The 12827-nt window shown below is 48.6% G+C and overlaps 1 protein-coding gene across 1 annotated transcript in view; it reads left to right on the top strand.

Annotated features, from left to right (window-relative positions):
- Positions 1 to 4975: 4975 nt before the first annotated feature.
- The window catches only part of Slx9 (SLX9 ribosome biogenesis factor), a 33340-nt gene continuing 25488 nt past the window's right edge, over positions 4976 to 12827 (top strand). The window contains exons 1-2 of the mRNA XM_087898281.1: positions 4976 to 5182; positions 8718 to 8826. Coding sequence (XP_087754407.1) covers positions 5045 to 5182; positions 8718 to 8826 — 247 coding nt within the window. The 5' untranslated portion in view covers positions 4976 to 5044. The remainder of the gene's footprint in view (positions 5183 to 8717; positions 8827 to 12827) is intronic.

The raw sequence follows: 12827 nt of genomic DNA, 5'->3' as shown, positions 1-12827 counted from the left end.
TCTCACCCTGATTTCTGCACTCAGGTTCCTCTGGGTCCTTTTTTTCTGCTCTTCTCTGTCTGTCGGGGGTCACACTGGCTGTAGCATCAGCACACAGTATGGCCTACAAACTGTGGTCAGACCCTCAAGATTCTCCATGTCTTTCCTTTTCTGAGCCTCAGTTTCCCTTAAGTGCCAGTGTTTGAGGACAGCTGGGGGCACGTGACAGGGTCCTGCAAAAGGCCTGGCTCACAGCACAGATGCTCAGAACATGTGAGGCTGTAAGCAATCAAAACGGGGGAGTAGAGGGCAACTCAGTGGGTAGAGAGTGTTTAGGGGATGTATGAGGTCCCAGGCACCATCCCTCACTCTGTGTGTATGGATGAAATTCAGTCCTAGTGATCAGTGTTTGCGGAATCTGATGAAATCACTTTTGGTTTTTGTTTGTGGAGTGAAAGTCAGTGAAAGTCTTCATCTGTACTTAAAAACAATGATCATTTTTAATGGTTTATTTATTTTTATTTTTTATGTGCATTGGTGTTTTGCCTGCACACATGTCTGTGTGATGCCAGATCCTCTGGAGCTGGAGTTACAGACAGCTGTGAGCTGTCATGTGGGTGCTGGGAATTGAACTCAGGACCTCTGAAAGAACAGCCACTGCGCTTAACCACTGAACCATCTCTCCAGCCCTCAATAATTATTATTTTGTGTAATATATTTTAAGTTAAAATCTAATTACTTCATTTCCTTCCTCCAATCACTGTCAAGTCATCCCAATTTTTCCCTCTCAAATTGATAGCTTTTTTAAATTATTGCTTTATGTGTGTGTGTGTGTGTATATACAATTATATATATATATACACACACACACACATATATATTTTGGATTTTTTCTGGTTTTGCTTTTTTTTTGACAGGGTTTCTCTGTGTACTAGCCCTAGCTGTCCTAGAACTTGCTCTGTAGACCAGGCTGACCTTGAACTCACAGAGATTTGCCTGCCTCTGCCTCCCAAGTGCTGAGATTAAAGGCCTGTGCCACCACCGCCTGGCTATACACACATATATAGACACATACATATATATGTATGTAAAGAATAAGAATCCCTCATGAAGGGTGAGAGCTACACTCACTTGTGGGCATAAGGATAAGTTTTAGGATATAGGAAAGAATTATGTTGGTGTAGTAGATTCTATTCTAGTCCATGACCTCCCTAGCCCCTGAATAGTTCGTTAGGTTCCATTTGAACTTATACAGACAATTCTTCCTAATTTTGCTGAATCTGTGTGAGCCTCCTTAAGTGTAATGGAAGGAATCAAACTATTCAGCCCTAATCTCCGGGGATGTAGAGCGGTGCGATCTTGGCTTCTTCAAGGGAAGAGGGCAAGAGGACAAACTGTGGGCAATATCGAGGAAGACCTGAAGTCTGGGGGCCTCGATCAGGGAAGCATCTCTGCTCACTGCCCCCAAAGAAGGGGCAACTTGAGAGCTGGAGCAATGAACACCATAGAGAGACTGTTTCTCAAACTATCCCTGCTCTGGACACCAGGAGACCTACAGAATATAGACCCCCCTCCCTCACTACACACCACTCTGGCTTCTGTCAAACCTAGCTACCTCTCACGTCTTTGAACACACTGGATTGTTCCTGAACCCATCCCCTGCCCACCTACACCTTTCGGTACTGAAAGGTCCAATCCAAATACCACCTCCACTTTCAAGTATTCCCCTTCATCCCTCTAGGTAGCGTTAGGCAGGCAGAAGGTTAGCTCTGAGAGGGACTGATCAACACCCCTCCCCCCGAAATAGGGTATAAGGAACAGTAGGTGAGCTGGGTGTGATGGTACATGTCTTTAATATCAGCACTCTGGAGGCAGAGACAGGGGGATCTGTGAGTTCAAGGCCAGCCTGGCCTATATAGTGTGTTCCAGGGCTACATAGAGAGACTGTCTCAAAAAATCAAAACAACAAGTAAACAGACTGGTAGTAGTGGTCTCTCTGGCTGGGCCAGCTTAGGGCTCAGAGACAGAATAAGGACAATGGCCGTGTTGACTTGTCAAGATCTAAAAACAGCAGCAATGGTGACAGTAATCAACTCTGAATGGACACCCAGATCCTGGAGGAGCCAGCCGGGACTGCTTGAAATGGTTGTCACACTGTAGTTCTGGGCTATAGGATCCAAGAAGTGTCAACTTTTTAAAGCTAACTCTTTTTTCTTTTCAATTTGTTTATGATAACATTTTATAGTAAGTAAGGAGGTTATTATAAGTCAACTCCACTGAAAGCAGCTCTACCTGTTCAGCGGTCTGACTCAATGGGGAGAGAGTGTTGAAAGGATGGCCCAGTCCTATAACCGACCCCCGAGGGTAAGGGCATCAGGGTTCTTATGCCAGGGGACTCTCAGGTCTCCTGTGTCTTCAGCACTTTAAATTGTGACATGGGTCTCCCAGCTCACTTCCTCTGACCCACCCTGGGTGCCACTGCAGGGTTTCCCACAGGACGGGTGGGGACACACACCCTGGACCACTGCCAGCCCTTGCTCCCCTGGAGTGTAAAAGTGTGGGGCTGCCTTGGTCTCAGGACCCCAGGCTGCAGAAACATCTCAGTTACGGAGATAACCTGGCCAAAGGAACACTGAAGACACCGCAAGCCATCAACAGAGCCAGAAGTCAAAGGGTACCAGGGCAGAAGTAACACCAACCCAGAGGGCCTTTCTATGGCCATAGCACCAGGCCCTGGCTAATTAGCCTGGGTGCACAGCATCAGTGGCATCAGAACAACAGTGGGAAGCCACAGCACAGGGTGAGGACACCCAAGGACACCTTTCTCAGGTCTCCTCTGACCACACTTCAGGGGACTGCTGGAAAGTGGCTGTGTCCTTCACAGGTTGACCGAGGTGGGTGGAAGGTGTCCTTGCTGGTCAGCAAGGCCTCCCTCTCCAGGGAGATATGAAGGAGTGGGGATGGCTTTGTTGCCCCATTGCCTAGCAAACAGGATCAGAGCCAGGTTTAGGACTCTGCACTGCTAGTTCAGCCACTTTCCCGCGCTACCGTCTTGCCAGCAAGAACGACGCGGCACACTTAGGATCCTTCTGCAGAAAAGCTTTAATGTGTCTTAAGAGAGAGAGCATAAGCTTCCAAAGCAGAGACCCAGAATGAGGGGAACCCATCCCTTATATAGGAAACAGTCCTCACTTCGGGTGTGTCACTCTTGGATTGGTCTGTTTCGGGAGTAGGCAGGGACGCAGCAACGGAAAGTTACCAAGCACATGCGCATTATAGTCCCACTGTCTCTGCCTCCCCAATGCTGGGATTAAAGGCGTGTGCTACAACACCTTGAACTCACAGAGCTGTGTCTCTGCCTCCCAGGCATTGGGATTAAAGGTGTGTACTGCCACACCCTGAAGTCACAGAGCTACCTCTGTCCCTTAAAGTCTCAGAGGTCAACGTACCTCTGCCTCCCAGGCATTGGGATTAAAGGTGTGTGCTACCACACCTTGAAGTCACAGAGGTCAACTACCTCTGTCCCTTAAAGTAATGGAGAATGTGGTTGCGGCCCTCCACAAGCCACCAGAAAGTCCTGGGCCTCGGAAGTGCTGGGCGTTCCTGTGCTAGCACTGGGCTTGGGTACTTGCCCTTCACATGGCAAACACCCTATTGGGTCACCAGCCTCTTTTCTGCCCAACCCTGGGAAACCATGAGGTCCAGCTACAAGCTGCCAGTAGGCACTTCCTCTTGCTTTACTCTCAGTTCACAAGCACTCTAGCCTATCCCACCCCCTCATTGTAGAAGCAGGGAAACTGAGGCTTGGGAAGCTCAGGCCTTGACAAACTCACCTGAGGCAAAATAAAAATAAAAATTTAAAAAAAAAAACGCAAAAAAGGAGGCCAGCCACCTCCCTGGGAGTCTCAAGGGACCGCTTCTTCATGAGACAAGCCGGGCATTACTTTATCTCCATGACTTGGATAAAGGCAGGGGAGCTGATCTGGACCCAGGTTACTCCACTGATTGCTGCTGGCTAGGCAGCTGTGTGCCCACGGTCAGGTGCTAGGGCAGTGTACCTCCAGTAGCTGTGCCAGTGAAAGCGCCTGCAGGCAGTGGTTCTCACCCACACCCAGCCTCTAGGGTAAATTCAGTAGGGTGAGCCGGGAGTTTGATCGAGTAATGGGCCTGGAGGGTTGGGCTACAGAGATAATAGTGCAATCCTTTCTACTCAGAAACCCAGGTTGGCAGGAGCTAGGCCAGCGGGACACGAGTGCCCTCAAGCGACAGGAAAAGGAGTACAGGAGTCCAAAGAATTAATGGGCGCCCCCTTGCAGGCTAGAGCACTATTTGGGACAAGAGTGCCCCTAAGCAGTTCAACAACCACGGTGGCACGTGGGGCCCGAGGGACAGCCCAGGACGCCCTCTGCCATAGTAGAAAGTACGAGGGCGGCTGCGCCTGGGTCAGCTTTCCTTTGTGGCCCCAACCATAGCATGCCTTGTTACAGGTGTCACCTGGGTGAACAGTGGGACTCGCTTCTCCCTCTTGCCCTGCTTTCCCTACGCAATACATGCTGGGTGCACAGGGGCAAGGAGCCGATTGTGCAGGAGGGAGGACGGAGGCCGCCAAGTCTTTCGCTGCCTGGTCCTCATTTAAGTGGACGAGAAAAGCCCAACTCCCAGGACCTGTTTTGAGGACGAAACGCAATGTTGAACAAACAGAAACATGCATGAATAATATGGGCCACTTGGCCAAGGCCCCGGCGTGAACCTGTTTCCCTACTCTGCCTCAGGTTAGCCCCACAAAAACATGCCGTTTCTCGTCATATGCACCCGAGGCCTCTGTCGTTTTTATTTCCCTGGCTTTTTGCAAGACCAACGGTCCTACAGCAGCCACGTTGGCGCATGGCTAACACGCTAGCGGTAGCACTCGGCCGTAAGCACCGCCACCGCGCACAGAAGACGGGCGGTACTTCCGGGGATCGGCGGAACTTAGATCTTCTATTTCCGCCTCGCAGGGAGAACTTCCGGGAGGCCCTTCTGCTAGTGAGGCGGCGTTACTGTCCCGTGGAATCCTCCAGTGAAGATGGGGAAAGTGAGGGCGCTGCGGGCACGTGTGCATCGGGCGGCCGTGAGGCCCGACGGGGAGGCTCCGCCCGGCCCTGTGCCCCGCGCCCTGGAGCCGGCCGTCCCACAAGTCTCGGCGGGCGGAGCGGGAGCAAAGGTGAGGTGCGGGGCGTGGGTCGGCCCGGACCAGGTCTCCACTGAGCGGAATCTCCGTAGACCAGTGGTTCTGCATGGCTGGGGTCCCCGCAGAGCAGGGGTCCTGCATGGCTGGCGTCTCCGCAGAGCAAAGGTCCTGCGTGGCTGGAATTTTCGCAGAGCAGGTGCCTTGCAGGACCGGAGTTCAACACGGCCGGGTTGCCGTCTCCCACTGTGTGGGTTCCAGTTAGGGTCCTGACCCGGTCCCACCTTTAGCCGTTGTGCCTTCATCGTGTGCCCTCTTGGTTGAAGTGTGGGGCTCCAGAAACACTCCACTGGTGGAGGAGAGCCCCCCTCTACGTTTTGGAAATGCTGGAGGACGCTAGCTAGCTCTTTAAAATGCACCGGGCTTTCAGTAAAGAAGAGGAGGTTCCTGAAGTTAGGTGACTTGAAAAGAAGCGCTGTTCTTTTTACAGTTGTCCATGCCTTTCATCCACCCACACTTGCAAGCAAGAATCTACTTTTGGCCTTTGCTGTGGACAGTTTGTGTAAATGGAGATCGTGGTCTCTTGTGTTGGGTTCTTTCTCGAAACCCACTATTGTTAGAGTTTGTCAGTGTTGCACGATACATCCACATAATTTTTGCCTGGTGCTCCTTCTCCAGCTGCCTTGGCAATATTTTCTGGTTTGCGTAGGAGCAACAGAGGGGCCATTGTTGGACCATGGGGCCAGTGCCTTCCCATCAGTTATTCTGAAGCATTCTTGTCAAGCATTTACTGTGTGCCATGTGTCACGCACTTGTAAAGCCGACACAATCTCATTTGTGATTGTGACAGATGAGTTTTTTAAAAACCCTTTATGTGTGTGTTTCGAGTGCATGTATGCATTTACCATGTGTATCTGGCGCTGTTAGAAGCTAAAGAGGGCTTGTGTGGGTGAATCCCCTGGAACTAGAGTTAGGGATGGTTGTATGGCACCACGGATGTGCTAGGGACCAAATATAGGTCCTCTGCAAGAACAGCAAGTGCTCTTAATCACTGAGCCATCCATTTCTCATTTCTCATCCTTTTTTTTTTTTTTTTTTTTTTTTTTTCCTATTGAGACAGGATCTCTCTGTAGTTCTGGCTGTCCTTGAACTCACTATATAGACCAGACTGGTCTTGAACTCAGAAGAGGTTAGCCTGCCTCTGCCTCCCAAATGCTTCAGTTAAAGACACGCGCCACCATGCCCAGCAAGATAAGATTTCTTAAGAGTTAAGTAAATCCTGGAGGGTGCCAGCTACTTAGGGGAGTTGCTGGTATTTGCCAAAATCTGGCTCTAGAGTTTTGGCTTCAGCTCTCAGTTTCGTTCCATTAATCCTTATGCCAGTATCACACACAGCTTGACTTAGCGGTTCTGAGTCAGCTTTAGGTCTGGAAATGTAGATCCTCAGACCCTTTTCTGGGTCTCCAACTGGGTCTTTTGCATTCCCTTATGGATTTTAGCATCAGCGAGTCAGTTTTCACACACACACACACACACACACACACACACACACAAAAGACATCTGGTGTGAAGTTTTTTTATATTACTGTGTCTGCACGTGGAGACATGTGTGCCTAGATGTGTGTGTGGAGTACAGACAGCTCATGAGAGTCAGTTCTCTCCTTCATGTGAGTTCCGGGGGTAGAATTTGATGGACAGGGTCTTCACCCGCTGAGCCTTCTTCCTTGATTTAGACATTTGGTAGTTTTAGTTAATATTTAGAACAATTTAGAAGATATTGCCCTCTTAAGAATATTTGATCTTTCAGTTCATGAAAACAAGGTAACTTACCATTTCTTCCTTTAAATATACTTTGCAGTTTTTATGATTCAATTCTTGTACTAATTTTGTTGTTTATTCTTAAATGCTATGTATTTTATTTTGTGTGCATTTGCTTGGACACAGGAATGCCATGGTGTGCATGCAGAAGTAAGAAAAGAGTTTGTAGGGTTCGGTTTCATCCTACCACATGGGTCCTGGGATTCAACTTCACTCATCAACCTTGATGGAGACACTTTACCCACTTTATTTATTTATTTATTTATTTATTTATTTATTTATATTTAGTCAGGGTTTCTCTGTGCAGCCCTAGCTGTCCTAGCTTACTCTGTAAACCAGGCTGTCTTCAAACTCGGATCCACCTGCCTCTGCCGCCTGAGTGCTAGGATTAAAGGCGTGTGCTACTACTGCTTAGCAAATATTGCATTCTTATTTATTTATTTACTTATTCATTCATTCATGATTCAAGGTTTTACAGTTCATGTGTCTCTACTGCCTGGCAAACATTGCACTATTTATATATTTATTTATTTATTATGATTCAGGGTCTTATAGCTTATGTTGGCCCATAACTCTCACTCTTCAGCCAAGGGTGACCTTGAACTTCTGCTTCTTAAGTGCTGGAATTACAAGCACAGGCCGCTCATGTCTGACTTAGTATTTTAATATCTTATTTATTGATTGATTGATTTAGGCATAGATTAAAGGTGTTCATCACCACTGGCTGGCAATATTTTGTTATTTTTTGATGCTGCTGCAAATGGAATATTTCCTGGGGGCAGATTGTACATCACTAGTGTACAGAAGTACCATTGAATTTTCCACATTGACCTTTCCTCCTCCGAGTTTACTTTTGCTTGTGGGAAGCAGGTTAGTGTTGTACCCATCATTGATATTGTTTGCTTGGATGTCATCTTCATTTTTTAAATTAGTGCTTATTTTTCTGTACTAGGAGTTGAACCTAAGCAATTGTTCTATTGCTGACCTCTGTCTACCATTGTTGGCTGTTGCTTTGGGGTTTTTGTATTTTATTTATTTTTATTTTATTTCATTGTTTTATGTTATTTATTTTATTTTATTTTGGAGATAAGGTCTCACTATAGCTCAGGCTGGCTTGTCACACTCTCTGTGCCCAGGCTGTGGCCTTACTGTACTTAGCTTTTATTTTTGGATGTGGCTAAACTGTTTGAGCGTTCTTCCCATCTCCTTGTACATCCTCCCATTGTCCTGTAGCCTCCTATATCTTATTTTCCCCATTTTTCTTTTAATTTGGTAGCTTGGCTCAAGCTTAAGCCACATGTTGACAGAGATGTTCTTAAGCTCCTTTGGCCATTCGTGTCTTTGCCTCTCTACTGGAAGGCTATGTGGCTGGTATTCCTGTTTTGACCCTCAAAGGTGGCAGAGGATGTAGAAGGTTCCCCTTCCTCAGTCCTGGGAGGGCTGAGCTCAGGGTCCTCAGAGCTGCTTCTGGGTCCGCGTATGTTTGCATGGAGGCCGTGTTCAGTCCCTGGGCTGGTGGAGCTGCGCTCTACTTCCTGGTGGACCCAGCTGCTCTGATTGTTCCAAGTCTGATGGGGGAAGGAAGGAGCAGTCTGGGCACAGGCCTGATCTGGGAATAAGGACACAGCTACTCTCCCAGGGCCTCTCTGGATGAGAAGTAGAGGATTTTTGCCTTGGCATCTTCTCGTTGTTTGACTCTGATACTAAAGGCCAACTTGGTGTTGTCCTCTTTCTTTTCTTGTTGGAACTGCAGGACTGGACATTGGTTCACAATGACATCTTTGCCAGGACACAGATAGACCCTAGTGCCTTGGTGCAGAGGCTGGAGCTGGACCAGAAGAGTGTGGTGTCCCTAAAGAAAGGTGAGTCACTACCTTTGGAGAGGTGAGAGGGAAGCCTGACTGTTGTCTGTGGGCTAGCTTGTGCTTTTAAAACGATGTTTAGGCCAGATGTGTCGAATACCTTAATCCCAGCACTTGAGAAGCAGAGGCAGGCAGATCTCTGTGCATTCGAGGCCAGCCTGGTCTATGTATCGAGTTCCGGGGTAGACAGGGCTATGTAGAAAGACCCTGTCCTCAAAATAAAACAAAAAAAGATGTTTCCTTTACAGAAAAGAATTTCAAATATACTAAGTAGAAAGAAGTTCCATGTGGCAAATGCCCACCCTTGGTACTCATATACCGAGTACTTTTGAAGCAGGTGCCAGACTGCCTGGCAATTCACTCATAAATTCTCAGCATGCATCCTAAGTACTCTTGCAATAGGTAAGCTTACCTACAAAATTGATGCTATGCTTATATAATAACAAGGAGGCAGAAAACAGGCAGGCTTTGTGATTGCCTCTGTCCAGACCTGGCTGACCTGGAACTCACTATGTAGACCAGGCTGGTCTCGAATTCACAGAGATCCACCTGCCTCTGCTTCCCAAGTGCTGGGATTAAAAGCGTGTGACACCATGTCTGGCCCTACTATTGGCTTTCCTTTTTTTTTTTTTTTAACTTTTATCTGTTTATTTCATGCTGAATTTATTCCTGTGGCTTAAATTTTTGTTTCTTCAGTTTCTTCTGTGGTAGCCTTCTCCCTTTCCTTCTTCTGTGCACCCCCCTCTTCTGGCTTTGGAACAATTTGGTCTTTTTCAATGAGGATCATCTCAGTGTGGCAGGAGGAGCTTATGTATGGTTTTGTCTGCCAGTGAACTCTGTAAGTCGTTGGTGCATCTCAGGTGCTCTCCTCCGCTGGGTGTGTTCAATGACTAGAGAACCTACATCTCAACCCTTCAGTCCAGCGCTGCTCTCTGCATTTTTAAGCACATGCAGCAAAAACTTAGCGCTTTTTTTTTTTTTTTTTGCCACAACCCTGTGTCCAGCCCCACTGTTTGGGTGCACCTACCGACTCCGCCATCATACTGCCTGAACGCCACACTCTGTTTCTTATAGGTGATATCTCTCGGGTATTCGGTGGTTTTCAAATACGCAGACCTTTGATGGCCTGGGCTGTTTCACAGATGCTCTTAAAGTGGCTACGAAGATTTGAACTTCTTGATTTGCATGATTTTGTAGGGGTTTCTGGGTCAAGAGAGTAGTGAACCTTCTTCACAAGTCAGTCTAGGTCACTCACAGGTAGGGGAGACACTTGGCAGTCTTAAGTGTCATTCCTAGTATATAAAAATGGTGACAGACCCACCTTATAGAGACTGAGGTTACTGTATCCAGAAAGATCCAGACATTTGGCAAACGCTGGTTTCTTGCTCCTTCCTGAGGAAGGCCCAGCAAGGTGACCCAGCTAGACAACTCCCGAGGAGTCGCTATGGCCTTCTTAGGGACAGGGAGTTGTTCTTAGGCTTCAGCTGAGCCATGGACCTCCTTCCTGCCAACTGGACCCTGCAGAACATGGTTAGCCCCCAGGCTTTGCCACGGCAGCGCCTCCTTCAGCTCTGTCCTGTCCTTTTCCTGTTGGTACCTCTGTCAAGCCCTGTTGTTTGGGTCCTGGACCACCTGTCACTCTCACTGCCCCCACTTGATAGCAGTGCTTTCTCAAAGGGTTAACTACTTAACAATTAGAAAGAATTTGGAAACTATACCTGATGGAATACTTCAGATAATGATGTTTTAAAAATCTGTATACCCACTAGGTGGTGGTGCACGCCTTTAATTCCAGCACTCAGTAGACAGAGGCGGGTGGATCTCTGTGAGTTTGAGCCAGTCTGGTCTACAGAGCGAGTTTCTGGACAGTCAGGGATACACAGAGAAACCTTGTCTCAAAAAAAAAAAAAAAAGAACCATATATGTACATAAAACCTTAAATAAGGAATGGATCACATTTGAGCTCTCACTTCCTAGAGTGACCTTTGGCCTTCTTAGTTGTGTGTATTTCCCATTTCTTCTCCTTTCGTAGGGTCATAGGATCTAGAGTTTTAGTATGAGGCAGAGATGGGTTTTGGGGCTGTAGGAGGCTCCTCAGCCTGAGTTATGTGTAGCTCTGGCCAGAGAGTAGTAGCCTTGGTTCTCCATGCCTGTGATTCTTGCCCGTCTCAGTGCATGTGTTTTGGACACAGGATGTCCCAGGAGAAGGTGATCCTGAATGCTGAACTCATCCCTGGGGACCAAGGGTGGTCTCTGAGACACCTCCAGGGACTTTTCTTTGCAGTTTCCCTGGTGTGCGTGTCATCTGTGTTCTGACCACCCCCCACCTTCTTGCCCCCCCCCCCCGCCCCCAACTTCCCTGTCATTACAACTTCCCCAGTTGTTACAGTTAACCTTAGGCTAGACATAGGTGACTGTTAGGCCTCACAGAGTCCCGATGGAGTAGGGTAGACTTGGCTCTGTCTCTGCCCAGTAGCACAAAAGATCAGCCACTCATTGGACACAGCCATACTTGTAGACCCTTTGGGAACAGCCCCGTGCATAGGGAGGAAAATCCCCAGCCCTTTATCTTATTCCTACCTGGCTGAGGCATGCAGAGCCTGGTGTCCCAGAGTCCTAGGTCTGCATCTCAGACCCTCTCCACAGGCATCTTCTGGCTACTGGTACTTTTCCTGTTCTCAGTGCTGAACACTTCTGTTCCTGGCTGCCTTGTTCCCTGAACCAGGCAGCTGGAGGGGGCCCTGACTTGTGTCAGAGTGGGCCTGGGTCACGAAGGGAGCTGAGTCCTGACTCAGTCTCTTGCTGTGTCCTGCATGGCTTGATCCTGAAAATGTGGCGGGCAACACAGGAATGAAGAAAGGACAGACACACACACGGAAAAGCTGGAGTGGGTGGCCTCTGGCGGCTGTGCTTGCTCTGGTGGAGGGCCCAGGCAGTCTGGGAACTCAGGAATGTCTTAGGGTTTTTATTGCTGTGATGGTGGAACACCATGTCCAAAACAACTTGGGGAGGAGAGGGTTGTATTTGGCTTGCGTCTCGCAGTCTTTGAGAGAAACCAGGGAGGAACTCACACAAGGCAGAAACCTGGAGGCAGGAGCTGATGCAGAGACTGTGGAGGAGTGCTACTTACCGGTTTGTTCCTCTTGGCTTGCTCAGTCTGCTTTCTTATAGAACCCAGGACCACCAGCCCAGGGATGGCACCACTCACAGTGGGCTGGAATCTCCCCCATCAATTACTAGTTAAGAAAATGCCTTACAGGCTTGTCTACAGCCTGATCTTATGGAGGCATTTTCTCAGTTGAGACTCCCTCTCTGGTGACTCTAGCTTGTGTCAAGCATGAAACTCGCCTGCAAAAGAGGTCTGTGTAGGGGAGCAGTCTCCGGTTGCAGTCATCTGGGAGGAGGAAGCTGTAGTTGGTATGTTTGCACATTGATCCATGGTAAACACCGTGCCTGGACCAGAGTAAGGCTTTGCCGTTTCCATAGTCCGAGGCCTTGGGGCCTTGGGGTTCTTCACACGGCTGTGCACTTTCACCCAGTACACTTTCACCCAGGACTTCTGCTCCCCAGTCTGCCCGTGACCCACTAGTTTCAGAGGTACAAGCCATACCTTGTGGGTGCTTTTCTGTCTGTGCCATTGCAGCACCTCCTTCCCATGCCTCATTCTTGCCCAGGACTGGGTCAGAAATAATTCCACACTTCAGGTCCAGGAGCTGAGGTGGCTACAACTGCTGTGGCCCCGAGGAGGATAGACAACTGCCATGCCCCATGTGCGCTCACAGGCTGTCCTACAGCGCACAGGCTTGGAGCCCCAGGAGGAGGTGGCTCCTTTGTCTCTGAGTGCTTTGCTGCAGTCATCTCTCATCTTCCTATTGGTGTCTTAGCAGCCAGTTCCTCTCCTGCTCCCCTGAGCTTGCCTTTCTGTGACAGGCAAGGTCTCTGCCTCCGGGAGGTGCTGGACTCTGCTGCTGTGCTGTGGGACTCCTGATCTGTGTGTCTTT

Source organism: Myodes glareolus, chromosome 18 (genome assembly GCF_982192425.1).
Source record: "Myodes glareolus chromosome 18, mMyoGla1.1, whole genome shotgun sequence".
NCBI lineage: Eukaryota > Metazoa > Chordata > Mammalia > Rodentia > Cricetidae > Myodes > Myodes glareolus.
Note: the sequence above shows the minus strand (reverse complement) of the source record. Positions and strands in the feature narration are given on the sequence as shown.